The sequence below is a fragment of the Haemorhous mexicanus genome, chromosome 5, assembly GCF_027477595.1.
Source record: "Haemorhous mexicanus isolate bHaeMex1 chromosome 5, bHaeMex1.pri, whole genome shotgun sequence".
Classification (NCBI taxonomy): domain Eukaryota; kingdom Metazoa; phylum Chordata; class Aves; order Passeriformes; family Fringillidae; genus Haemorhous; species Haemorhous mexicanus.
The window spans coordinates 16,234,082-16,261,812 of NC_082345.1; the positions used below are offsets into that span (position 1 = coordinate 16,234,082).

Genomic DNA, 27,731 nt, shown 5'->3' on the forward strand with positions numbered 1-27,731 from the left:
AAGATTTTAGTGCAGAGCAGCCTGGTGATCCAGGAAAAAGAGAAAACATGACTTACAAGATGAAAGACACTAAATACCATGATAAAGCTGCATATGCTGAGAGTGAAGCAAAGCTCCTTCCCCCATCCTAGGAGCGTGGATCAGCCTCTTCCATGCTGCAAAGGGCTCAACACTGGGATTGGCAACGTAGCCGAGTTTCCACAGCCACAGATTTGAAGAGAAATGGGGAAGCTGCAGCTCAAGGGCAGGGTAGAGCCTGGATCTTTGTTTCACACAGCCAGCATCAGTGTTTCTTTGCACAAGGTTATCCTTAGGATCCCTGTGTGCCCTAAAGGGCCAAAGGTGTTTGGAAGGCCTCTCATGGGGGAAAGAATGGAGAGTGTGCTATCCTCTGCTCTGCTGTCGTAATCTGTTGCACAGCAATGTAAAAAACATTTCAGGGCACTGATTTGCCTGAAATGCAATAAAAAGTACTTATGATAAAATCCAAGGAGTACATTTTACAGGCTGTTAAAACTCCTGATAAAAGCAGTGCTACCTGGCCCCCAGACCTGCTTTTGTCTTCCCTGTTACTGTGGAAATATGACTCACAAAGCATGTCTGTGCATAAGGTTTAACTGACAGCGGAGGGAAACTGCAAGCGAAACTATGTATGTGGGAAGTGTTGGGTATAACTTAAAAAAGACTTCTTGAGAAGAACAGAGCAATGTCTAGAATAATGCACTGATTTTTGAAATTACACTTCTCCATAGCAAACTCCAGGAACACATTATGTATCTTTTAAGAGATAGTTTCCACATGCTCAGTTGCTTTGAATTCCCTGGAAATATCTGTGCCAGTAAGCAAAACATTACATATCCAACTGAGTAGCAGAGTAGGGGTTTACATGTTCAGCTCACAGAATTCTCAAATTGCGTCAACAATTTAATAAGTCTTCTTTTTCTTGTCTAATACTATGTTTTAGGTCATACTATAAACAGAAAACCTTTCCAAACAACAGGGATGTACCAAAATGCTGCAAGTTTCTCTAGGCTGCCTCTGAAATTCTGTACTTTGAAACAGGGTTAAAACAAACAAGAAATGACAAAATGAGAAATCGACAGAGAATCAGGAGAGATCAGAACAAGAGAACTGGTTTGGAATATCAAAGACAAGGGGAATTAGCAGTAAAATGTTGATCCAGGAATAGCTTAATTTTCTGATGTTCAACAAAATGCTTTATTCAAATATATTAAGTTTTTTATTCAAATATATTAAGTTTTAGTCATTTTGAAACATCCTTGAAATAAATATATTTTTATTGTTTCTTTTTAAAACACGCTTTTAACCTTTCCACCAATAAATGAAATCTTTAAAAGGAAATCAACAAAAATTCTTTCCCCCACCTATCTCGTTTTCATTCTTCCTCTTTTTATTTTTTTAAAGGAAAAAGTAAACTGGCACAGAAAGGGGAGCTCAGATATTAGGCAAAGAGGGATTTTGTTAATTTAAGGGAAGAATGACATCTTTTTACCCACAACTTTAAAAAATAAATGAAATCAAAATACTATCTCAAAAAATTCCACTGAATTATTTTAAAAGTCTAAACCTTTTAATCTATGTTAACACTACTAGAATTTGTCTAAAGGAGCTCTCTGCATCACTCCAGTGTTTTCTTTTTTCCTTGTTTCAAGTCCTGCTGCATCATTTCTTTTGTATATTTAAAATCCAATCAGCAGTCAGAGCTTGTCCTCCTACCCACCCCACACTGCAGAAGGACAGGATGAAGGAGCAGCAGAAATCAAAAATGAGGGAGAGAAATAGGAAGTGAACTACGGAAGTGAGCCAGAGGTAAGTGGAGATTGTCACTGATCCTTTCCCACACACCTTTGCTACACAGAGAGAGCATCAGGATGATTCCAGGGCTCTGCAGGTTCTCTGCCATGTCCTGACCAGGCCACTCTGAAGGCATTAAAGCTTCCCTGAGAACCACGAGAGCCACAGGATCCATGCGAGCAGCGTGAGCCCTGGCTTGGGACTCAAACAGCACAACCACTCTCACATCAACTGTTTCACCATTCTCCTCAGAATGTGCCTTTGATCTGCACAGGTGTGATAAAAATTTGGATTGAACTTGTTTCTAACATTTGATTGGAATCTGATTGATTGATTGTCTGTTGAGATACCCTAAATAAAATCAGGTTGTAAAATGTGTCAAGTGAAAAACAACCAGCATCTTCAGCCAGCAGGTATTTTTCCTGTGGTTTTTGGGCTATGTTTGTGGCCAGGACTCCTCAGAAGACAGATCTCCACATTCTCTGAAATTCTGACATTCCAAACATATTCTGAAATAATACTGAACCATTGAAACTTATGACAGATGTCCACAATTGAGAAGCTATTTCTGTGTGCATCATCCCCAGTGCACAGGATTTCATTTGGAATTGATTTGACATTGATATTCCACCCCACTCTATAAATGCACAGAGCTCTGAGGCTGTGCTTATGCCAAATTTATGCCAGCACATGCCCATGCCCCAAAGGGTGTTACTTCAGCTGTGTCACAAATTACAGTAATCACCTTCTCCCAAGGAACTTTCATCACAGGAAGACACAGAGGAGGGAAAATGCTGATCCTACTGACTTCAGTTGATTCAGGATTTAATTTCCAGAAGTCCAGTTTTTCACGGGAGAAACTGAACTGAGATCTCTGCTCCAGGGAGAGCTGAAACAAGTTTTGTTTTTAGCACAGTCTCCATTCTAACGGGGATGGAATAAAAATATTTGAGATTCATCTACCAGTGACTCTTGAGCTAAGCTGTTCACAGCTGAATGATGACACAAAGCTGGCTGTTTGCCCAGCATTTTTAAGCATTCTTCTACTTTCTATCTAAAAGCTGTGAGTGGTACAGCAAGGGATACTAATCTAAATATCACTGGAATTATTTTCAAGACATCTTTCTAGAGAAAAGAGCAGATCTTGAACATTCTCAGCCCTTCTAACCAATGTGTCAGAAATCTCACTACAGACAAACTCAACCCAGGCCCAAAATCTTCATAGCTTGGTAGCCACTTCTTTTGTGCTCCTGTACTTCAAGATTTTAATGGTCTTCATGCTATGGAGGAAAGAAACCACTCCTTTTTTCCACAGCTGTATGACCAGACCCCGCTCTACTAGAGGATGATGTCCAGGAGAGGAAGAAAGAGTTAAAAATACTGAACTCTCCCACGATTACCACCAGATTTGTGGCACTGCAGTGGACTGGGATCCTTCCCTGCCTGCATTTTTCCCCTTCTGCTACAGAAACACTGTAGATCCACTTCACATAGGGTTTTGCCCATCAGTGAAAAGCCAACGAAGGAGAGGGAAATCTCACAAAAAAACCTATGCATTTCTTATTTCTTTGGCAGAGGACTTTCAATCCCAGAGGATTTTGATATTGTTTTTGGTTTAGGGGGCAAGTTTCCTCTCATGACTTGGGGAAGGGTGAGGGAGAGTGACATTGGCAGATGAGCCTTTTTTATTTCCCATTTTCTCCTTCAGCTACCTTACCTTTGCCTGCTCAGATAGAGTGAGAGCTGTAACAGAGAGGCCAATGTTTTGTGTCACAGGTTTTAACTTAGCACAGGCTGCAGCCAGGACAGAAAATACAAAAAGGAAACATGGAGAAGTAGAAACTCTGCCTTCTTAGAGCACATTTTAAATTATCCATTCTTAAAACAAAAGGAGAGAAAACTCCCCCCTGCTCCAGCTGCTGACAAAGAAGAGATGAGACTCTGGAAATAATGGATACTTGTAGATTTCAGAGCCCTGAATTCATACAAACATCTTCGTCCCTACAGCTGCACGTCATGCCTCAGTAACAACCAGCACCACCAGGGAAATGCCATGGAATGTTTGCTCCCCCTCTACAGAATCAGGTATTCTCATTTTGCAGGACCCCCTCACCATTCCTGGCTCTGAAGAGATTCAGCTCTGCTCCTGTAAAGGTCATTGGTTACAGTGTGGGGATGAATATCCACCTGTGACCTCTGCTATCACCTTCCTCACAGGAAAGAGGACAATTCAGCCTGAAAGTCAGCTCCACAAGAAAAATGGAGGGATTATTAAGAAGCAGCACTGGCCAAGGAGAAAACGTACCCAAGCACCTGGTGATGCACCAAAAGTCACACAAAGACTGGGACTCGCTCCTGTGGGCAGCAGCAGCTTTACACCACCTCAGAAATGCAAACCAACTTCAGGCTGAGCTCCTCTGACATACCTTTGCATTGCCAGAAAGGAAGAAAGAAACCTTCACGTTAAATGCTCAAAATTAGCTTGTCAGGCAATAAATCCAGATAATGTTTATCTTGCCCTCTATGTTAGGAACATATACAGCAGCACAAACACTAAAACATACAGTAGAACTAAATCTCTGTGTGGTCAGTTTATTTCATCAAATAAACAATTTCTCCTGCTAAAGGAGCTAGGAAATATATATGACAAGCCATTATTTCCTAAGCCTATCTAACTTCTGTGATGACTCTCCCTGTATTTTGCTGTCTACTCTCTCTCACAGTGCCATAACATTTCCCAGAACTGTTTATAAAAGTTAGGTCACCAGGGAACAGTTCTCACCACGTGACTTAGACATTCAATTGCCTGGAAGATATAGGAAAAAAACCCCAAACCCTCAGTATCAGGAATTTACTAGAAAAATAGGCTGAAAAAGGATTATAAAAGGGGTTTTGCACAGATGTTTCTAGATGAACTTGGTTAATGGAAACTTTGCAGAAGGTCAGATTCTAATGAAGAAATTGTTTTCCATTCCATGTTCCTTCAGCCCTGTCTGAATATATGGGCTTGGAAAGTAGTGTAAGCAAAGGCACCTTATTTTTAAACACACTGAATAAAACTGACTTTATTAATATTAATTCTCTCATAAAATGTGTGAATAGTAAATTTTAGCTGTATCAGTTGATTTGGCTCCAGTGAAATCAGACAGAGCTCTATGGATGATTAAATGATTCACTATATTTTGTACATGCTCTGGGAAAATCTAATTGGGTTATCTTCTCTGAAATATCTTGTGTGATATCTACAACCACTGGGTCCAGATGACTCAGAAAATATATATGCTGTGGAGTTCAGAGAAGTTAGTGAGAACTCCTGAATTTCCTAGATTTCTGCTGCCATCTGCTTGCCAGAGCCTTACTTATTATGCACACTGCAAAAGCAAATGCTGCATGCTCCAAGTTGTGGCCTTAGTAGTTTAACTCTAAAAGCTTGGCTGAAGCTACTGGAAAACAAACCCACAGGGATTCAAACTGCCAAATCTACTCTGTCCCACCTCTAGGTATTGATAAGGCTCACCACCCTAAAAAGAGCTATGTAAACCAGCAGAAATCATCACAGAACAGCAATTCCAGTTTCCCCATGGGGATAAACCCCACTACTGCCTGTTCCTCTCACACACATTTCCTCTTTAAAGTTAAATTCTTAACAGTTTATAGATCCCCTCTCCTGATTAAACTCTATTTAATCTGCCAGGATAATAACACCCATGAGGTCAATCATTTACTCACACTAACTCACTTTTGCAGTGAAAATGGAAGCTTGCAGAACTACACCACCTGAAAGGGGGTGATTTGATGAATGAATTACAAATGGAGGCAGGAGGATTTTTGCCTAATAAGCAGCGTGCCCTTTGCCTGACCAGCAGCAACCAATGAACAAATGAAGCCCCTGTCTGGCACCACCTGTGTTTGCAAAGAGCAGTCCAGAAGAGTTTTAGCTGGCACACAAAGGCCGCTGGTCATTGACTGCTGGGTTTTGTTCAGTGGCTGTAACACATCTCTATTTATTTATTCCCCTTCCAGGCCTGGCCTCTTCTCCACACTGCTCTAGAAGGCTGAGGGGGGGACTGCTAAACTGCTGTGTATCTGATCTCTGTTTTAGAGCCCATTTCCATGCATGACATTCCTAAGTGAATTTGCATGGAAGGCAAAACCTAAGTGTGTACAAAGCCATTTATATATCCGCACTCTCAGACTTATCACTTAGACATTCAAACCCCCCCTCTCCCTGGTGGTGGAACACAGAAAGACACAGAGACATCCTGGCTCTGCCCATCCCACACAAGCCCAGGCAGATGCAGCCCACGCTCAGCATGCACGATTACACACCTGCACTTCTTCCAATCCAGCAGCTCTGCAGCCTTCTCCAATCTCCCTGTGAATGCCTTTCTTCTCCAGCCCTTCACCCCTGCCTCCACTCCTGAGAAAACAGCAGTACTAACCCCCAAGTGCGGTACAAACCTTTGTTGGTAACTTCCCAAGAAATTTCAAGGAGCAACAAATCCTCCACGGGCAGGTCTTCATCCTCACACTGAAGAAGCCCATTCAGAGATGTCATGGACAGGGATCTCGCCAGTGGCATTTTCTTCAGCCCCTGAGTGCTCACCACACAGGCCACAGCAGTCAGCAAAGGTCCAGGTCCCGTGGCAGTGCTCTGCAGTTCTGGTTAGAGCAGTCTGCCTGTGTGCTGGGATCCCAGGAGAAAATTATTCAGATAGCTGGGAGCTAATGGGTTTAAACTGTCTGACCACCAGCATTAAATTGGCTCAGTGAAATCCTCAGGGCTTGAGAAGCAGCTGCTGGGAGAGGTAAGAATTTAACACTGACCTGAGAAAGGTCTCTCTCTGTTTTGGGGCCACAGCTCTTTCTTTTTCTTCTCTCAGAAGGAGGTAAAAAATTATTTTGAGCTCCTGAACCACAGCATTCAGTCTCCACCAGCACCTCAGGAACAGTTGACATTGGAGGGCTGTAAAGCCAGCACCGCCCAGAGCCAGCTCCAACAGGGAGGACACTTTGAGTTCACCACCTGATTTGAGTCCAGCCCCTGAGTCCTCCCCTCGAGACACACCCTCCCCTTACACCGTGGAGTTTTCCTACCCGCTGGCTGTCTGCAGGAGTTAGAGTAGACTCATTTTACATGATGTCTCTGGGGTTCCTTGCCAGGTTAAATGCTGTTACCTCTTCTTTTTCAGTTGAGCAGTCTGTAAACCCGAGTTTATCTCATCTCCTAACTCCACAATTCTCTCCAGCTCTGCTCCCAGGACTCTGCATCAGCTTTTGGCTGCTTTAGCAGCTCCGCAGCCCTGCCAGCTTTTACAGAGCTACAAAAGCTCTACCCCTGTTTTGGCATGCACTCTGCCCCTCCTTGAATTCCTGTCCTAATTTTCCACCTGTTTGGTTTTTTTCTATGCCACAGGTCTTTCCTGGCCTCTGGGCCCATGTCCTCAACCCATGGAGCTTTGTGAGTACTAAGTCAGGGCACAGCATGTCCCTGTCTTCTCCAGCACAGAGCTGGGATGCTGCAAGCCCTGAACACACATTGACAGAGATGCTGGTCCCTAACTCATAGCCTGAGATCCTCACAGCTCTCCAGAGAAGTTGTCTGCTTGTTAGATGCTTATATTACACATCTGGTTGAGAAGCCAGTGCTTCTGGGACAGCTGTGCCAGCTGGATCTGATTCTGAGCTTAGAGCACAACCCGCCCAAAACCCACGGTTCAGCAGGGAGCAAATCTCCAGGTGAGCTCCAGGACATCTCTGGCACTGTGGACAATAGCACTGCACCAGCAGGCATAGGAGGAAAGGCTCTGAGCTCACCTTAGGCAAAACAAGTCTAAGACAATTGATTTAGGAGACAGGCAGCTCATCAGCATAGAAGTCTCTTAGACAAAATACATAATGCATGGCACAGCTGAGCCTGCCTTAAAGAATACCTACCCCCAAAAGACTTGCTCTTCCACTTCCACACTCCGTGCCCTCTCTGCATTCACGGCAGTCAGACCCATCCCTGAGCTGGTGGATGCAGCTCACTGAAAAAACCTAAGGGGGCAGAAAACATTTTTTGCAGAGTTAAAAACTAGAGCTGTCTCAGAAAAGAGCCTGGTAAGAGGCCAGGGAAAGATTCAGGGGTTTATTGGCTGTCATTTTGTCTCAATGGTTTGAGTTGCCCTATTCACCAGTTTCTGAAAAAAGGCCTGGCTGAGAATCATTATTTTTGGAGCAGCTGTGGCTTAAACTACCTGCAGTAGGTAGGAAACCTGATCATCCACTACCTAAAACCCCACACTATTTAAAAGAAAAACCAGTAATACATTAAGGCTCACTTAGTTTATGAAGATCAGATCTGCCCAAGTCACAGTTTCAGTCCTTTCCTGGGACATTCACGCTGAGGGTGAGGCCTGAAGCAGCCAGGTGCACAAAGGCCATCTCAGGTGAGGAGTGGAGAACAGAGAACAAACGAGCTGACAGGTTCATCCCCATCCCACAGGTTCTCCTCACCCTGTGTCAATGAATGCACAGCCAAACTTCTCATTTTAAAGGTGACAGGGGTGCAGAGAGCCCCTGGCACCCCTCACTGACTGCACCGAGAGTGATCCCCCTCACTGCGAGTAAATCCAAGGAGCTGCACCTTTCCTGAGGGAAAGCTGATGGGTTTGTGGCTGTGGGGGCCCATCCCCACTGCTGCCTGGGCCACTGTGCTCTGCAGGGGCTGTGCCACACAGCTCTCAAGGTGCTGAAATCAAAACTGTTCCCATCAGTTCCCTCTCCAGGGACCACAGTATCACAGAGTGGTATGGGTTGGAAAAGACCTTAAAGATCTCATTCCAGCCCCTGCCACGGGCAGGGACACCTTCCACTAGCCCAGCTGGATCCCCATCCAGCCTGGCCTTGGACACTGCCAGGGATCCAGGGGCAGCCACAGCTTCTCTGAGCAACCTGTGCCAGGGCCTTTCAGCTGAAAGCCATCACCCCTTTTCCTGTCACTCCAGGCCATTGTAAAAAGTCCCTTTGCAGCTCTCTTGTAGTGTCTCTTCAGTCCATAATAAAATCACTCCAGAGTCTCCTCCAGGCTGAACATTCCCAGTTCTCAGCCTTTCCTCATAGGAGAAGTGTTCTATCCCTCTAAAAATACCCTCTAGTAGTGATGCCAGATAATCAGTGGCACTGATTCACTGACATACCAATGTCCCTAAGCATTCAAAAGCCTGAAAAACATGCAAATAATTTTACAACAATGAACTAAACTTTAGCAGCAAATTTTTCAAGCTCCTCACATAGTCTGTGGTTTTCAGGTTCTTGAATGTCACATTTTTCCAGCTTCTGTTTGTAAGAAGATGATAATTCTTTTACTGTTTGAATTTGACAATAGATTATATAATTCCTTAAACCTTGGCAAAGGAGTTAGAAAGAGTGCTCAGATACCATGAGATAATTCCACAAGCAATGGCAATGCCATCCTTGAGTGAACCTGGGAGCAACTCACCTTTGGCAGTTTGGAGAAAATGGAGTTTTCAACTGATAAAAAGTGCTCAGTAGCACAGTGAACATCAGCATTCCTTCGTACTCTGAGTATTCATTTTATCCAATCTGCATGTCTTAAAGAAGGAGGAGTTTTTTTCACACCATGCCATCCCAAATTCTTGCTTTTCTGTTAGTGAGGGAAAAGTATTTGAAGTGCCCAGAAAAGGCGAGCTCCAACATAGTCCAGAAACTTTCATCCCTGCAAATGCTCTTAATTGCTAGAGGGCAAAGGGCCCTATTCATTATATTTATGGCCTGCAAGGATTAACTGTGGGATATCTGGGGTGCAGCTGGAGTTATCTGGGTTTAGGGCCATAAAGGAGGTTGTGTTGCTGTGCACATATAGTAAGACAAAATAAAAGCTCTTCAGAAGAAAAGTTGTATTCTGATATTAAGAAGAGCAACCTTTAGCTGTCCATGTGAAGTGCAGTGAGGTGCAAGTGCTGAAAGGGATGCGCTGCTGCTGCTAGAACAATGTGTCATTTTTGTAACAAAGGCAGGGAAAGGTTGTGACTATGATCATCCAGTTTGCTCCTTTTTCACCAAACAGAGGCCAACTGCTGAATTGGAGAGACGGAAACATACCAGAAAGACTAGTTTTTAAAATATAACATTGATTAAAATATTTCCCAGAAATCTGGAAACCAGTGAGACTGGTTTTGAGTCCAGCCTAGCTTCTCATATTGTTCTTATCACAAACTGTACAGTTGCCCTTTGGTAGTACATTATTCATTGTGTTGCAATTCTGCCAGACACCAGTTGTTACCCCACAAAATTCTTTTTCAGCCCACAGAAGCGAAATAATTTTGTTTGCAAGAATACTGGACAATAAGAAGGCTGAGTTTGCAAGGTCTTTGAAGAGAATTATACAGAGTGAGTGTATTGTTTTTTCCCAAATTTCCTAGAGTTCTAGGAGAGGGCAATTCAGGGACAATGGTGTACATTCTGCCCTACCTAAATCTCATTTTGAAAGTGTTACCTCTAGGCTGTTGTCTAGTCTGCACACTTTGATCCAAATCCTATTTGGGTAGAGCAAAGTTTTCTGCAAAAACTAACTCAGTATATCACCCCAAGAAGTAAGTTGTGGATGTTGTCTTCATTCCACAGTCCTTCCACCAGAACCACTCCAGACAACCTTTTTTTCTTGGAATATCAGCCTCAGTCTCCCTGTCTGCATGTGAGAAGGTGCCTGTAGGGGAGGAGACACTTTCCACGTGTGGAAGTTTAAGAGGAGGTGATTGTCTAGGACTGGCTTGCTCTGAACAGAACTGTGGTTTCCAGGTTTGCCTAAATTAACTGTGGGGGAAAGAATCAGACAAGAATGTTAAAAATGAATAGACATTGAGTCAGATTAGAGAGGAGGGAAGGACAGGGGTTTGTAGCAGTCACTGATGCACTCACACTGTATTTGTGTCACAGAGCAGTAGGTGGCACTGACAGTATTCACATGAGTTCTCCAGTGTCCCTGTCGTTTTGTCATTGCAGAGGTTAGGGGAGATCAGGGAGGGGCCCAGAAGTGCCCTCATTGCCTGTCTGGCAGCAAGTCCATCTCATTCCAGCTGAGAAGTGATGGCCTTCACTCCTGACCTGTCTGTGCAAGGACAAGTAATGATCCAAATCTCCCACAAGTGGAGAATTTTTCTTCCAGTTAGAGGACAGGCATGTAGAATAATCCTGTGAAACAGCCAGGAGGCAGAAGGGGCTACAAAACATTTGATGGGACACAATGGGTTTTTCTCAGTGACACCTGGTAAGTGTTGTCCTAAATTAGGAATTTGGGAGTGCATGGACTTCAGGACACAACAAACCAAAACCATTCCTGTCAGCTGGTCTGAGAGGCTGACATTCCCAGCTCTGCAGAATATTTTGGCCTCTACTCTTTCATCCAGGAGTGACAATGAGAGCCATCCTGCAAATATCAGCATGCCATGGGCAAGTTTAAGGTTAATATTTTTGGAATTTGCTTTAGAAAATTATGCCAGAGTAGCTTGGCCACTCGGCTGGATCCTGCAACTTGGATATAGATCAGAATACCACCATCCTATTTAAAGTTTAAAATAAATGCTGTGATGAGCAGGTATCCCTCTGAGGGACAGGACTGCTCAATGCATAATCTATGCTACAATTCATGTGTGCCGTTTTCCCATGTGAGCAGAGATTTGGGAATGTTCCCTTCTGAACTCACCTCACCCCAGGTACCTGAAGTGATCTCCTTACAAAGGAAGGACATTCAGCTCACATTCTTGGAGAGGGAGCAGTGTCCCTGTCTGTATCTCAGGTGGGCACTAGGCATTAGAGCCTAAAAAGTCCCACTAATTCTACTGGGAAATAAATGCACAGGCACATGCAAACAATTTCTGAGAGACACAGAGATTTTCTGTGTAATGTCTGACATGGCTGTAACTTGAAAAATAAAATTATGTAAGACTAATACACTGTTTTGCCTCTTTTCTACTGTTCAGTGCCAAGCCCCCACCTATAATTCAGACTCATGTACAAAGACACAAACACTTTCAAAGATATGCACACATGTATTTGCTTTGATAATGATTCGTTTCCCGAGGTCAGCACAGTGTTTGTATCATATTTAGCATAGGAATTTGTCAGTATGTTGGTGTAACTTGTGGTATTTTCTCCTTGACTAAAAGTTGTAATCACAGAGAAACAGAAGCCTCACTTACTAAATATCATAAAATCACAAATGGTTTGGGTTGGAAGGGACCTTAACAAATACCCAGTTCCAACCCCACTGCCATGAGCAGGGACACCTTCCACTATCCCAGGGTGCTCAGAGCCCCATCCAGCCTAGCCTTGGACACTTCCAGGGATCCAGGGGCAGCCACAGCTGCTCTGGGCAACCTGTGCCAGGGCCTCAGCACTCTCACAGGGAAGAATTTCTTCCCAATATCCAATCTAAACCTGCTCTCTATCAGTGTGAAGCCATTCCCCCTTGTCCTGTCACAATTTGCTCTTGTAAACATATGCTCTGGAAGTTCCTGGTTTTGTCCTGACTCCTTTGCTTCCAATAGTTCTTTTTCCTTTCTGTTACATCAAAGCCAACTCTTCCCAAGTCTGTATTTTGTTGTGATTTTTGGGGTTATTATTTTTGTTGGGTTGGCATTTTTTCTCGTGTTAAAATGCTCAGACTAGGTATGAATTCTTATTACATCTATTATCTTGAGTGACCCTGAAGGAATTGTTGTCAGGGCCGGCAGCAAGTGGCCACTGCATCATTTTACCTCTCTGGCTGCAAACCAAGGCTTCTATGCTTTGAAAGACTATGCTGCAAACAGAGATGCAGTGCTGAAAGAGGCATTTCCATTCATTCAGCTTGGAAGTATAGTGAGGACTTTATAAAGAACAGATTATGCCATGATAGCCCTTAAAATTAAAATTTAACATACTGAAATTTAACCCCATTCAACAAACCACTTAAGCATAAATCCTACTCTGTGCAATAGAGGCATTTGAGCTAAGGTCAGTGTGGTCTTAACATCTCTTCTGCCTCCTTGAGAGCCACTCTACTGACTTGAATGCGCTTGAAATATATAAAAATAAGATATTTCTGCTTATTCTTCTGTCTTTTATCTTTAAAAAACCCAACCAAACAAACAAAACCCTGCAACACACAGAATCAAACCAGTACAGAAGTAACATTAAAGTTATTTCCTTCTGCACAGCAATTTACTATGGGAAAAACAAACTCAGAAAAATGAACAGAAGTTCTCTAGACTGATCTCTAGATCAGAGAACAGAAGTTCTCCAGACTCTTCTAGACTGATCTTCAGTCAGAGTATCAGGGACTCCACTACTGTGGGTAGGAAAATCAAGTTTGATGTGGTTCTTTGATTCCCAATGATACTGGGAGAGTATTCCAGTATCTGGTACTGGTGGAGACTGCTGAGTGAACAGAGACTTTGGAAATCATTGCATTTCTGTCTTATTGCCCAAGATACAGAATTAGCATCACAGAGAAAGCTGTATCTCAAGCAAAACTGTGGGTTTTTTTCCTTCCCTTTGTATATTCTTTTAGTATCTCACATAACAAGAATTATCGGTATTTCCTTCCAGAAATCAGTGTTGTAATCCACCTTCATGCTGTTTTGACAGATTTTCTGGATTTTTTACCTCAGGTATTGAATGTGTAAACATACCTAATAATGTTGAAGAGCTATTAAAGAGAAGAACATATAGAGAAAGGTATTTACTCAGAAATCTTACTTTGCATAGCCACTGCCTGGTCCTTGTTGCTTATGTTTGCAGGTAAATTATTCATTTCAGACAATCCAGCCCTCCTGAGCCTGACCTCTCCAACAGATCATTCTAAGTTAATGATTTGCACAGCTCCCTTGCTGGCACAGAACAACAACTCACACAGCAATGGTATCTCAGGAGCAGTTTATAAAAATGTGGTACACCACAGGGACTGGTGTGGATTTTAGGAAGGCCCTGGCTACTGTAGTCTGAAAGGCTTGCATAAGGCTGGATTCACACACATGCATTAGAGGAGAATTGTTTATAGAAGAAAGAAATGCCCAAAATTAGACATTGCCCTGGGAGGTCACAGGAGCACAATATAAGGATCTGACTCCTAAATGTTTCTGGCTACTCATCACACTGACAGCAAGGAGTTCAGCATCCACATTCCACTGAGTTTGTGGCTTAATTGGTCTGTAAATCAGGGGAAATAGCATTTCTTTGCAGCACAAGGCTAACATGAAGTGTATAAATACAAGGTAACAGGAACTCAGTGAGCAACTGAAGTCACCTAATTACCATAAACCAGAGCTCTAAGTTAGCTGGTATGAAAGTCACATCAGCACTACAAGTCTTCAAAATACATTTATAAAATATTTTCATCCCTCTGCAGCTATGTGTTCACTTTAACACACTGTTTAAATGTGCCTTCAATTCCCTGTCCCAATTTTATCCTTTGACTAATAAAAAAGTACATGATTTAACACTAAGAGTCAGTAAAGTCCCTTGTTGTTTGTCAATATGCAATTTGCAGGGTAATCAGACTGACTTTCTGCTCTCCAGTATTTGTGCACCTGCAAAGGCAAAGGGGTCCAGAGCCTAATGGCAATTAAAATAACATTACTGATCTTACCCTGTGTGAGTGAACAGAGGGGGTCGTCCTCCCTTTTTTGAAGTGTTTTGAAGCATTTCTTCTTGCTGGCTGAGCTTCTCTGCCCAACAGCACCACAATGTTCTCTGTTGGGCCAAGGAGTGACCAAGGTACCTCTCGAGATGCAAGAATGTGGCTAAAAACCTGTATTGCCTTTCTTGGGATAAAACAAGCAAAGTTTGTGGATCAATGGCCTGAACAAACAAAGCATACAGAAGAAAACATGAGCCTATTATATTTGGAGAAAAACCCACAGATGTTCTATAGCAATATTGTTATTTAGGAATTTATGTGGTTGATATAATACTAAATTGTGGATAGACTCCAAGTAACAGGAGGTGATAGGCTGGTATTGTATAAACACACAGAGGGAAGCAAGCTATTCTACAGCCATGCAGCTGCAATGAAAAGAAAAGATTGTGTGTGGTAAGATTTCTAAGAGAAAATAATCCCAATATCACTGTTGCACTTGCATAGGTCTTACAAACATCAGTGGATGCAAGTAACAGCTGAAGACCCTATTTATAAAAGCTTAAAATCCACTAACCCAGGATACTCATTCCTATTTAGCAATTTGGAACTAATCCTGCATAACACTCAGGATGGCTATTCACTGCTGCCTAAATTTTTTAGAATGTTACTTCATGATGTCATATCCCCAAAAGCAGAAGTTGGAAAAAAGAAAATAGAAAGAAAAAAAGAGTACTACAGTGAAATTGTTGATGTGCAGGAAAAGTTCTCACCACACAAACGGATTTTTTCTTCATTCCTTCAGTTTCCTCCTTCACCTGTATCCACTTAGTCTTTAAACAGAACAGATTTTGTCATGAGTTCTCTGCTTGCTTAACGTCTAGGCAGTAAAGATCTTATTCAGTCTGTGACCACTAACAAAAAAAGCTTCCCCTGTGCACCTGGAGGGGATTGAAGCAGCTGACAAGACAGCAGGTGACAGAACCCCTCAGCTCAAGCACCAGGACCATGTATGCTCAAGATGTTCCTTTGGGTCCCAGTTTGCCAACCACCTACATTGTAATGGGTGAGGATTCAGTCAGTGAAAAATTCTGTTTACTGTAGCCAGGTGACCTTCAGAAATCAATATATAACACCACCAGAAAGGGAAAGGGCCCACTCCCTGTTCCCTGAGACAGCTGATGCCTCTTCATGCACATCACCCAAGAATCCTGCAAGGTCCCACAACACAACTTTGAATTACTTCATTACTGAGAAGAGTGTGAGAACAAAACCAGGAAGGAACTGTGCAAGGTTCCTGTAGTAAAAGTGCTCGGGTGAATTTTCCTAATGGGTGTGGCCTGAAAAGAGCAGCACCTTGTGCCATTTACCTCCTAAATCCAGCTGATCATGAACAGTTCTTAGAAGGAACTTTAATCCATCCAGGTGTGGAAAGCCTTCCAGTAAGATCTCCACGCCAAGCTAGGAAAGCAGACAATATAATTGTCTCACTCCTATTGGTAAAGAAGTCTGGAATTTAGCCTGTAACTAAGAATAAAACATGTCCCGAGGTCTCTGGGATACCCTTTGTAAATAATGCTGCCAGCAGCATGCCATGCACATTTCAGTAACTACATGATCCTTACTGAATCACAGAAGTTAACCTGCAATATAACAACACTTACATAATCTTCCCTTTTAAAAGGAACTACAAAAATTAAGCTATGTGCTTATGAAGTGTTTTAGTCTGATATCCAAAGCATTTTAATGCAGATAGAAAAGCACTTTAAATTGCTCCGGCACAGTCTCAGACCTTTTGTTATGAAACAAAACTTAAAGGCCCCACGAGACACATGGATTTGATGCTGTCTGTCCCCTGGACATTTAGGTTAAGCAGTTCTATTTATGGTTAATATTTACTCCATTACAGTAAGTGATTAAGAAATAAACTACGATTTTTTTTAATCTGCTCCTCCTAAAAGTATATAAAGCCTTTAATAATCATGCTGAAATTTAGAGATTTAAGACCCAACTTGGCTTGTCTAATAAACAAGACCAAAACCACAACATTTCGGTTTAGGTCCAGAAAAAAACCCTTGAATTTTGGATAATCAAATAGAAAATAATAATTGTTTTTTGAATTATAAGAACTAGGCATCATTAACAAGCAAAGACTTTAGCCCAGAAGAGGGAAGGATCTATGGGACTCTTCCTATGCCTGTGGCATACAGAGCCTTATTGCTGGTGTATTTTTGGCTGGTGGCACAGAGCCAAATGCTCATTCCATTTCCTCTACCCATCAGTGAAACTATGAAGTTCTCTATCAGAAACAGGTCTGGGAATGAACTCCACTTACTCAGCACCTGGACTGAGAAAAGCCTCACAGCAAGGTGGTGCTAGTGAAATCCCACCAATTCACTCTTAATACTTTGTTTCCAACCTTTTAGAAATACACATCAAGTCTACACTTCCATGCAGTCTGTGGCAAACGCTAAAGGAAAATGCCAGAGTAAGGCAGATAATTTACAAACTGAAAGAGTCACTAAGACAACCAAAGATGCCTGAAAATTGCTTTATTTGTTTGCAAGGTTTGTGCGTTACAGCAAGCATAAGCTCAGCTACCATGGACAAAAGTCTGGAAGAACATTTCATGTTGACCATTGAGATATACAGTGAGTAGAACCCCCATCTGCAAACAACATGCTGTTTTTCTTTTGCTGGAACCTAACATTCACAAGTTACAGATCCTTGATATCCTTCTGGACATCCCACAGTGTGTCCGCGCTCTTCCTCAGCTGGCTCACCTCATCGTCCTTCAGCTTTTGGTTGATGACACTTGTCAGGCCAGAGGCACTTAGGACAGAAGGAAGGCTCAAGAAGACTTCATTCTGAATGCCATACATGCCCTGTCACAAACAGAAGAGATCAGACATAGGCCAGTCACCACAGATCTGTGGTTGGTTTATTTTGCAGCTCTCAAAAACCATCATTTTACAACCTGCAGAAAAAATTTCAGCCACAACGAATTCAAGAAAATAAATAGTATAGAGCTGTTTCAGACCAAATGCCTGGCAATACCAAACAGCTGATGGTAGAAACTCCACCTTCAAACCTCTCTCTCACTTCAGTTCTACACAGCAAGGAGCTGATAAGATTCAGACACAGGATTAGGACGGGCCAACAGAGGGAGCAGTTCCCCGTGCTCAGAGCCCTTGCTGCAGCAGAGGTTATCGAGCTGGTACAGACCACATGCAGCAGGTTACACCAGCTCTAAAAGCACAGTGGCTCCTGGAATCACAGCTAGGCCTCCAAGAAGTCTTCCACTTTTACACTGAAAACTTCCTTTCAAGGAATATAACAAAGCTTCACACAAAGGTAGTTCTGCACAGAGAATTTCCTTTTCAGCTCCATACTTGTGACAAGAGTAGGCTAAGAGGTCAGCCTAGAAGAAACAGCAATAGTAAGCTGCCATTTGAAATTCAAAGTAGTATTTTACAAAGCTCCCTTCATTCAGCACCTTGCTAATAGAGGCTATTTAGCCTGTCCAGAACAAAAAAGAGCCAGTGTCCAATCACAGCCCCCAATTCTTACCTTTACCAGAGTAGCAACTGAATGAACCCGGTACAGGTTCTTCAGGATGGTCTCACAGAGGTCAGCCACACTAAAGCCAATAGCCCAGTTTGTGTATCCCTTTAGTTTGATCACCTCGTAGGCACTGAGGAAACAGGAAATACAACTTCATTAAGATGTCTTCAAGCAAGTCACTGCAAATTACAAGTCTTAAAACCAGTGAATTTAAAATTTTTAAAAAAATTTTAAAAAATTTTTAAAAATTTAAAAATTTTCAAACTCCTGAAACACACTGTACGTTTTGGACAGTGCGTAATGTGTTTCAACGTTAGAGGATAAAATATAAAATCTACATTATCCCCTATGCATAATAAAGAATCCTGTTCTCATAGGATTAGCTGAAAACAAAATTAGCTCTCATCTAGGAAGATCCTAGTGTTAAGTAGAAAATCACACCTACACCTGACAAGCTCTGTTTCAGTCAGGGGCACAATGGAATAGGCAAACATTTGAGTCAAAGCACCACTACATCCTGATGTTTTTAGCCAACATCTGCACACACTTGAGCCCAGTGAGTGTATACTCATTTCACAAAAGACTTAGTGACATGTAGTCAGCTGTACACAAACTCTCCTGCATCCATGAACAGCATTTGCCCCAATTCCAACATTCTGCTCCCAGGAACATGCTACCTTTTCTTGGGCTTCTGCCCTTTGAACAAAGTTACCCACTGAAGAAACTCCATGTGGGAAAACAAGCACTCACAGCTCAAGTGCTCCAGCACTTGAGTGGGTTTGTTACGCAATAACCTGTCTCCCTGCAGGGTAACAAATCTTACCAGCTGAAATCCTGAATTTCTGTGTTTAAAAAAGCAGTCACACTCACTCAAGCAACCCTCTACCTAAGAGGGCATGAAAGCTGCACCAGAAGAGACAGAGTGCAGACAAACTGTTGTCAGCATGGCATCCATCCACATTATCCCTCAGATCATACCTTGCAACCACTTGCTTGTGAATCTCCTTCCAGTTCTCAGGATCTTTGTCAGTTCCCATGGCAGGGTTCAGCTCCTGGAGGCAAACCCCTGCCACGTTCATTCCACTCCAAACAGCCACTGCAACAGAGGCAGGACATCAGTGCCAACAGCACTTAGCAACTCCCCCTCCACCTTTCCTAGCCAAAATAATTGGAAACAAAGGAGGAGCAGCCAGAATCACAGCAATGGTTGAGGCAGGTTTTACGTTTTTATTTAGCCACAGTTAAATCTCAGAACTCTGGGAGTCAAACATGAGACTGTTTTAGTACTGACACTTTAACAAGTCACTTCTAACATGTGACAGCAGTCAGAGCCTGGAAGTTTCTGAAGTCAGAAACATCAAATTCTAGTAAAAAGGCTTATTTTAGCTACCTGGCCTTTTAGAACTGATTCTACTCAAAACTGCAGCATTTGCAGTTTCACTAATCAGTATTAGGATTAGCCTTCAAGAAGTCTATTCTTATTTACACAAATAAGAGGGCAGCAATATGCAAACTTAGACTATCAAGACAGGAATTTGCACCTCTCCCTGCATCCTGGAAGCTCAGAGGCAGCTTAAGTCTCTGTTTCTGGGAAGTAAGGAGGAATGTGGAGTTACTTCAAATCAAAAGCAGCTGTGACAATGACACAGGATAATCTCTGCATGTGCTCAGCCAAACTCTGCTTTCCTTGGTATAGGGCTGGCTACAATAACTGCTGCTGTTGATCAGACACTGTACTTTGATCAAATGCAAAGGGACAATGAAGAGGTGGCTACCTTACAAATACACAGCCTGAAAATATAAAGTAGTAACAATGTACGTAAATGTTCTGCAGCAGCATTTCAGACTTGGAATACATAAACTGAATTAGGACAGATAAATTTCTTTGATTTCACATTTTAAAACTATATTTGCTTTAAACAGCACGGAGAAAAGTCACAAAATAAGGTAAGGGATAATTTTGTTAGCCTGGATATGGACTGCTAGAGTAACAAGCTCTGCTATTGACCTAGCAAGTGCTGATGCTGCTTTCAGAGAACTGTGCCAAAGGCTATGGAATGGTACTCCAAAAACTAAAAAGAAGGATAAAGAGAAGAAGCAAGCTGTAGCCTTCATAACACAGCCTCACAAAACTGGCCTTTTCAGTTCAGGATTTAATTGTACAGCCACAATCCCATTTATTAAATATGTGTAGGTAGATTTCCTGTACTTCTCTCAACTCTAATCTTCATAGAAATACAGCAAAGTACCAGTTACTTGAGCTCAACTGCAGCTGTTCCTTCAGAATCCCCTAACAAACCTCAGGCCTCAAGCTCTGCTATGGTATGGCTCATTCCAGGGAGATCAGAACTGCTCCTTACCACTGGAATCACCGTGCTCTCCCAAGATCCAGCCATGGCAGCTGCTTGGATGGATCCCAAGTCTCTCAGACATCAGATAACGGAATCTGGCCGTGTCCAGATTGCAGCCACTTCCAATCACACGGTTTTTTGGCAGCCCACTCAGCTTCCATGTGATGTAGGTTAATATATCCACTGAAAGAAAAAGCATGCAGGGCAAATGAAACTCCACTCAGACCAAGAATGCTCCAAAAATTTCCTTACTGAGCATAGCAGGGCAATCAGGAGGACTCAAAACACAGTTGTGCTCACTGATCAAGGATCTGACTGTTTGGGGAATTTAAATGGATGCAGCGCTTGAAATTTCAAACAGTAGCTTGATGGGTCCTAAGAAAATTCGAGGAAGGTCTTTAGAGATTAGATTCCCACCAGCTAAAATGGACACACTTTTTTTTGGTCACAGTTAAAGCCCTAGGGCATTCAGAACTAGGACTGATCTCAAGTGGCTAAAACATTTCAGCAATTTCCTGAATAATGCTCCCTTCCAGTTCACCATCACAACAACAGGTCAAACAATTTACAACCAAAAGTCTGACATTTACATACTCTTTGTAGCTGGTAATTCCTTCAGTTTCATTTCTTGATTTGTGCACTAAGCACTTTCTACATCTACCACCTCTGCAGCATGAAAAGCCAGATGAGCAATGTGCTTTAGCTGCATGTGTTTCTAAAAATACAGTTTTAGGAAAAAACCCAAAGCTAGGTAGGGCAGACAGAATGATGTGAGCAGAGAGCTCTAATTCACAGCTCAAAGCAACAGCAATAACCAGGCTGCAGGAATTGACACCAACTCTGAGAAGCCAGTTCTCAGGAGGGAACACATTTGTGTACACAGATCTGAAATGCATCATTTGCTCTGCTCAGGCACCAAAGCACAGCTCACACCTCACAAGTGGCATGTTCCCTACAGCCTCAGCTGGGGCAGGGAAGGGCATCAAGGTTCCTTCTCATGGGCTCACAATGACCTTCACTATATAAGATTAGTGGACAAAACCTCCCACACTGAGAAAACAAAGGATTATAAAAATAATTCTGAAAAAGCAGCATGCAATTCTCCTCCTGCAGCTGCTCTGCTGGAGAGAAGTCGACAGGCTGAATTCAGCTTTGCTAGAACAAGAACAGCCTGATCTTTATCTCAGTCTGGTTTTCAGGTAAGTGCTTAGAACTGCTGCAAGTCACTGTATTAGGCTGACGGTACAACAGATAATTACTCAACCCCCAACAGAGCACACAGTGGTTCCACTCTGCCAGGTTTTCTTTAAAAGCAGTATCACTTCATCACCACAGTTCTTCAGCAGTGGTTTCATATGTTGAACTAAGCAAAGACAACCCTGCAAAGCACATCAGAATATTTACAGTCACCTTTAGACATACAAATATCCAAGCTGTCTCAGTGCAATGAGATACTTGCAAGTCAACACATAAATATGCATAATTAACTCTTTTCTGCTTTAATTGAACTTTGGAGTACAGTCAGCCCTTGTTTCATCATAAGCTTCAGCATGCAAATTCTTTTTTCTGAAAATATAGCCATGACTACAGGGCAAGTTCTTCATGCTGAAAAGCAGCCCTATCCTATCCAGACACAAAAGCTATCTATTAGAGATAAAAAAATTTAAACTTCCTACTGCTTAAACCAAAGTATGCAAAGAATTTAAGTATTTATCACAAAGCATTCTTTTAAAATGGGCACCATGGCAAGTTCTGAATAAAGAGAGCATCAGAAAGTACAGGGTATTTGTCTGTACTCTCAGATGTCCACAAAAAGCTATTAAGTTTCAACAATTTGTATTTTAAGAGATTTTCTGAGAACTAACTAATGTTTTATCTTGTCAAACCTAATCTGTAAGTCATTAGGAGAAGACTGCATTACCTGGGTTGGAAACCACCAGGATGATGCAGTTGGGGCTGTACTTGACGACCTGAGGAACGATGTTTTTGAAGACATTCACATTCCTCTGCACCAGGTTGAGTCGACTCTCTCCCTCCTGCTGACGCACTCCTGCAGTCAGCACCACGATCTTGGAGTTGGCAGTGACAGCATAGTCTAACCAGAGCACGGGGAGAAGATATAGTGTGTTTAAAATAATTCCACTAATTCTAGTAGCATTATGTTAATACAGGAATTAGAGGGAGCTTCTGCACTGGGGATGGCATTCAAACCCAAAACCCAAGACATCAGTTTGAAAGCCAGCAACATCTCCTAACATTGACCTGATATATCAATACCTGGGTGTTGAGAGTCCACTCAGCCATTCTGACTCTCATTTCCACTACGAAAATTATACTATTTCTTCTACATACAGTTTCACTAAAATAAATTTTAATAAACAACCCCCAAATCGTTAAGAGATGTAAGAGAGCCCAGCTTAAGAGCCACTCCCATTATAGTGTTTGTCTGAACTCACCCCAACTCACACACTTCACCTTCTTCAATGCCAAATCCTAAGAGTTCTTTAGGACTGCACACCTAATTCTCCACTATTAAACAAAGCCACAAAATATCAGTGTTAAATCAAAGAAACTGAGGTGCACCTTTGTCAGCCACGATCTTATGAGTGTGAAGGAACACACTCCCATGCTGCAGGTCCATCATTTCTCCTTTTAGTCTGTCTTCCATAACATCAACCAGAGCTAGCTCATCACAAAGACCCTAAAACCAACAAAATTTGGCGTCAATGAAGCAGTTCACATGCATTTTAAAGTTAACCCAGAGCAGAGCTAAATTACATTTTAAAGTAACACGTTTCACCCATCCGAAAGCATCTCTTCTCCAAATAAACCAGCACTATCTTGGTGTTCTGATGCATCTCACTAAGTCAGAGGCTACCATAGCACAGATTCACCAAACCCACTCAGACTTTCCAAAAAAGGTATAATTTGTGGAGAATTTGAGTGCACAGCCAACCCTTTGCTAGGAAAGCACTTCTTAATTTAGTTATTACGTTTGGAAAAAAGTTGCATCTTTCAGAGTTGTGGCAAACCCTCTAAATCTACCCAGCAAACAGGCTTGTTTTAAATATTTAAATATCTGAAAGAACACACCGTCTAATTATCAAATAAGTATTCTCTTTCAACATGACGTCAATTCATTTCACAAAAATATACAATGGGAACAGACTTCCTCCACACTGAAATTGAGAGAAAAAGGTTTCTTTAGCAATTTTTCTCTACAGAAGCTACTGTGTGATATTTATGTTGCAGAACAGATTTAGCTCCCATTTCTAAATCAGTGTGGTAACATCAATGACTTGTCTCTAACTGAGCAGGAACTAAAGAACCTACATGGAAGTTTCAGAGTCATGCAAATTTATACATTCAATACCACACCAACAAACTAAAATCAGTATTAGAGCCAAGCATTTTGCACAAGTCAAACACACATTATATTGGTTGGCAGAGGCTGAACATGAGCCAGCCCAGCTGGCCAAAAAGGCCAAAGGCATTCCAGCTGTATCAGGAACAGAGTGGCCAGCAGGACCTGAGCAGTGACTGTCCCCCTGGGCTTGGCACTGGTGAGGCCACACCTCAAATCCTGTGTTCCCTCACTACAAACACATTGAGGGGCTGGAGTGTATCCAGAGAAGGGAACGGAGCTGGAGAATGGAGCTGGAGCATCAGAAGGGGCTGAGGGAGCTGGGGGGGCTCAGCCTGGAGAAAAGGAGGCTCAGGGGAGCGCTACTGCTCTCCCCAACTCCCCGACAGGAGGGGGCAGCCAGGTGGGGTCGGGCTCTGCTCCCAGGGAACAAGAGACAGGATACACACTGTGCCAGGAGAGGTTTAGACTGGATAGGAGGAAAAAATTCATTACCAGAAGGGTGGTCAGGCTGCCCAGAGAAGCTGTTGGGTCACAATCCCTTGATGTGTTTATAAAACTTTTAGATGTGGCACTTGGAGACATGCTGGACTGGGTTAATGGTTGGGCTCAATGATCATAAAAGATCTTTTCTAGCCCAAATGATTCTATTACATTAGTATAATTCAGTGACAAGAACCAGATGGTTTTATTATGAAAACATTTTATACGGCAGCTTATAGTTGTGAGAGAGTAAAAGCAGAAGCCTGACTGAAATAAACTCCATGTCATCATCCATGCTTTAAGAATTTAAAACCAGTTCTTATTCTGGGTTTGGTGCATACTGTTCATTAACAATAAAACTTTGTGCTTAGGTATCTGACAACACAGTTTGATCCTGCTTAGAGAACTGCATTAAATGAATGCTGAATTGTGGTTCAATTTGTGGTAACATCACCTGGCTCCCTCACAGGTTACATCAAAAACAACTGATTTCAGATCATGAGAGGCAACCATGTGCTTAAAAATATAAATATAAAAACCCACAAGGAACTATCAGTGTTTTTCCTTTAAATTTCTTCTTTACTTTTTTGCTTTAAAACTATTTGCCACTTGCACATCAGTTTTGCAGTTAGTTTCACTGTGGCCTGTTCCTTCTGTCAGTTCTTATTTGCTCACAGGGTTCATGAATATCAGCAAGTGAAAGGCCTTACTTTTTTTTTTTTATATAAAATTAAACATGCATCCTCAGGGTAATACATTGGAGGGTCATCTACAAACAAATTACAGCTGGTTTATTCATACAAGCAAGATTTTTCATCCAACTGTGAGCGACCTGATTTAAGATCTGTCCCTGCAAGGTGCAGGGCATATCTGTTGGTGCCTTCTTTTAAAAACAAAAAGCAGTCTGAAGTTTCTATCGGTCTTTTCAAATTTAATGAATTCACAATATTCTCTAAAAGCAAAGTGCAAGACATCATTGATTAATAAGCCTTTACTTTGCTCAAAGACTGCACCATGAGATTTGACAAACATATCCCGCAAATCAGCAGCAGGAAAAGTCATAATAACCTCCAAGTTCAGCCCTCTGCTTTTAGTTATTTAAAAACTAGCTAATGCCTCTCTGGAAAAAAATAAAGTCATATAAACAAGCAAAAAGGGCTTAAGAGAAATCAAGAAGCTGCTGAAGGGGATAGCAGTATTTTCAGCTAGTAGGGCACATATTCTTTAAAAGAATAAAAAGCAAACACTCTTGATTGCTATCCTATATCTCACCCAGATTTTTCCTCTGTCCCCATTCTTTGCCCTGCAGAGCTCCCTCACCAAGCAAACTCCAGCTTTGTTGTGGAAGAATAAAAAATTAAGAAGAGAATGAGAAGTTTGGCAGGGCTGTGGAGTCATTCCTACCTGCATTTTCCCAGCAGCCTGGAAAATCATTCTGCCTAAGGAGACATTTACTGCTAAGCACAGAGAGAAAGGTGAGAGAACAAAGAGAAGCTGAATGTGGAGGTCAGGCTTGTAGAGGTCACTGCTTGCTTACCCGAGCTGCTAATGATTCATTCCTGTGCCAACCTCCCAAATGTCCCACCTTTTGCTAAGACAGGCAGAGCAGAGTACGACAGTACGGGGGCTTGGGGAGCACGCTGTCCTTGAGCCGTACCTTTCCAAGGACGCTGATAGCAGCGGCCATCCCAACCTGGCCAACCCCCACAACCGTGATCTTGTTGTTGGGGACCTTGGCTCCCTCCGCAACAGGGCTGATCAGCTGGTCCTTGACAGTGGCCATGGTGTTCTGTGAGGAGAGACAGAAAGATGTGGATCAGAGCAGGGCAGAGGGAGCCGAAGGCATGCTCTGAATGGAGGAGTCATCTGCCACAGCCGGGTCTACGTAAGGCAGCTCCGGGCACGCTACCCTTGCTCGCAGGGCTCCTTCCCAGCCACGAGTAAACACACACCAGCCACACACCCTCCGCGGCCACGGGGCTCTAGGTGCCCGCCCTCCCTGTGCCCAGCCAGGGGCTGCCAGCACACCCCGCTAACGCCGCTCCCAGAGCCGCCCGCCGGACGTGAAATTCCATCAGCGCTGCCGGGCCCTGGGCATTCACCTCTCGGCACACCGGGGCTCCGGGACGGGACCCCACGAGCCAGCCGGGCCGCAGCGAGCGGGCTGGGACTTCCCCGGCTCCTCGCCGCGGGCCCCCGCGGCTCCCCGAGGCCCACGGCCGCGCCAGGGCAGTCAGGGGCCGCGGCGGCACCGGAGTACCCTGAGCACAGCCGGGGACCAGCCCGGAGCCACCGCCCGCCTCCGGCCACCCCAAACCCTCGGGAGCCACAGCCCAGCTCGGGCCATCCCAGACACCAACGCTCGGAGCCCGCAGCCCGGCTCCGGGCACCCCAAACCCAAACCTCCGGGAACCGCAGCTCGGCTCCGGCCATTCCAGACCCCAACCTGAACCCTCGGGAGCCCGGCCCGGCTCCAGCCACCCCAGGCATCACTGGGGTGCGCTGGACACGCAGGGATGCTCGGCCCGTGGCCGAACCCCGGCGGAATCAAGCCGCCCGGGGGAGAAGTGAAGGGCCAGATGGGCGGCCACCCAGTCCCACTGTCCCGGAGCGGCGTCACCCCGTACGCACCGGGCAGCGAGAGCAGCGCGGAAGCGGCGAGAGGAGCGCGGGGCGCGGAGCTCAGGCAGTGAGAGCTCCGCAACGGAAAGGGAGCCGGAGCGCCTGGAGGAGCGCGGGGCTCGGGCAATGACCGCTCCGCAACGGAAGGGGCGGGCCCGGCGGCGCGGCTGGGGGGAGGCGGCGGCCGCGCTCAATCCCCGCCAAGGACGGAGCCTCAAGGATGCCGCTGCTCCGCCCCGGTCCCGCAGTGGCGCAGGGCCGGCGCTGCCGGCCCGTCCCTGGAGCTGTGTCCCTGGGACACCTCTGGGTGGGCGGCTGGGAGCAGGGATGCTGCCGGGGCCGGGGGTGGCCGTGCGACCCTGGGCGCTGGTGGCCTCGGCAGCTTCACTTTCACAGGGAACAACGGAGCTGTCGGTCCCTAGTGTCACAGAGCCACAGGCTTGGCCAGAATAGCTTCAATCGATTTAAAAGATGGCAAAACCAAAGCATTTTACCTTTCGGGGAGAACTTGCTCAAGTTGGGGGTATCTCCTCAGTCAGGGGTATCTGATTTTTGCGGTCGCAGATTTCTGCCCTGGGCCTGACTCCGGTTGGATTTTTGGTGGTTGGACGAATCCCTCCTGGAGGCACGGAGCGATGCCTCTGCAAGAATAAGGGATGTAACCTGAGGCAGGCCAACAAAGAATGTAACCTGAGCAGAGCCACCACCACCGCGCCTCCTCCCTCTCCCTCGGTCTCGGCCAGACCCAGCACACTCACTCTTTCGCGGTATCCCAGTAGGGCATCCCTTAAAGATAGTAATAAGCGTGAATGTAGTTCAACGCCTTGTTAAAGTAGTAAGCAAATCCGACACTGTAAATAGCAATAAGAGTCAGATGATATTTTCATTCTCCTCAAACACACAGAACACACAA

At 43.9% G+C, this 27,731-nt stretch overlaps 2 protein-coding genes across 5 annotated transcripts in view; both read right to left on the bottom strand.

Annotated features, from left to right (window-relative positions):
• The window catches only part of GYS2 (glycogen synthase 2), a 41,718-nt gene extending 34,886 nt beyond the window's left edge, over nt 1-6,832 (bottom strand). The window contains exons 1-2 of one of the 3 annotated variants that reach the window (XM_059846093.1): nt 6,643-6,832; nt 6,277-6,502 (exon numbers count right to left, since the gene is read on the bottom strand). In XM_059846093.1, coding sequence (XP_059702076.1) covers nt 6,277-6,397 — 121 coding nt within the window. In that variant the 5' untranslated portion in view covers nt 6,398-6,502; nt 6,643-6,832. Of the gene's footprint in view, nt 1-4,120; nt 4,242-6,276 lie in introns of all 3 variants that reach the window. The other 2 variants (XM_059846094.1, XM_059846095.1) reach the window with 2 other exon arrangements.
• A 10,137-nt stretch (nt 6,833-16,969) lies between these two features.
• On the bottom strand, nt 16,970-27,459 carry LDHB (lactate dehydrogenase B). Of its 2 annotated transcripts, none has more exons than XM_059846097.1 (8): nt 27,313-27,459; nt 25,854-25,985; nt 22,933-23,050; nt 22,271-22,444; nt 20,359-20,532; nt 18,977-19,094; nt 18,005-18,128; nt 16,970-17,319 (listed from the first exon to the last, which is right to left on the bottom strand). In XM_059846097.1, exons 2-8 carry the CDS (start codon nt 25,977-25,979, stop codon nt 17,152-17,154), a joined length of 1,002 nt encoding a protein of 333 aa, XP_059702080.1. In that variant the 5' UTR covers nt 25,980-25,985; nt 27,313-27,459; the 3' UTR covers nt 16,970-17,151. The 2 variants fall into 2 exon arrangements, with proteins under 2 accessions (XP_059702080.1, XP_059702079.1); XM_059846096.1 differs by lacking the exon at nt 27,313-27,459 and adding an exon at nt 26,828-26,986.
• Nucleotides 27,460-27,731: the final 272 nt, after the last annotated feature.

Coding starts and splice junctions, on each gene's coding strand:
- LDHB (XM_059846097.1), bottom strand. CDS start 25,979: ATGGCCACTGTCAAGGACCAGCTGATCAGCCCTGTTGCGGAGGGAGCC. Junction 18,129..18,976: donor CACAAGCAAGTGGTTGCAAG/GTATGATCTGAG, acceptor CTGTTTCCTCAG/TGCCTACGAGGTGATCAAAC. Junction 17,320..18,004: donor CAGTTGCTACTCTGGTAAAG/GTAAGAATTGGG, acceptor TGTTTGTGACAG/GGCATGTATGGCATTCAGAA.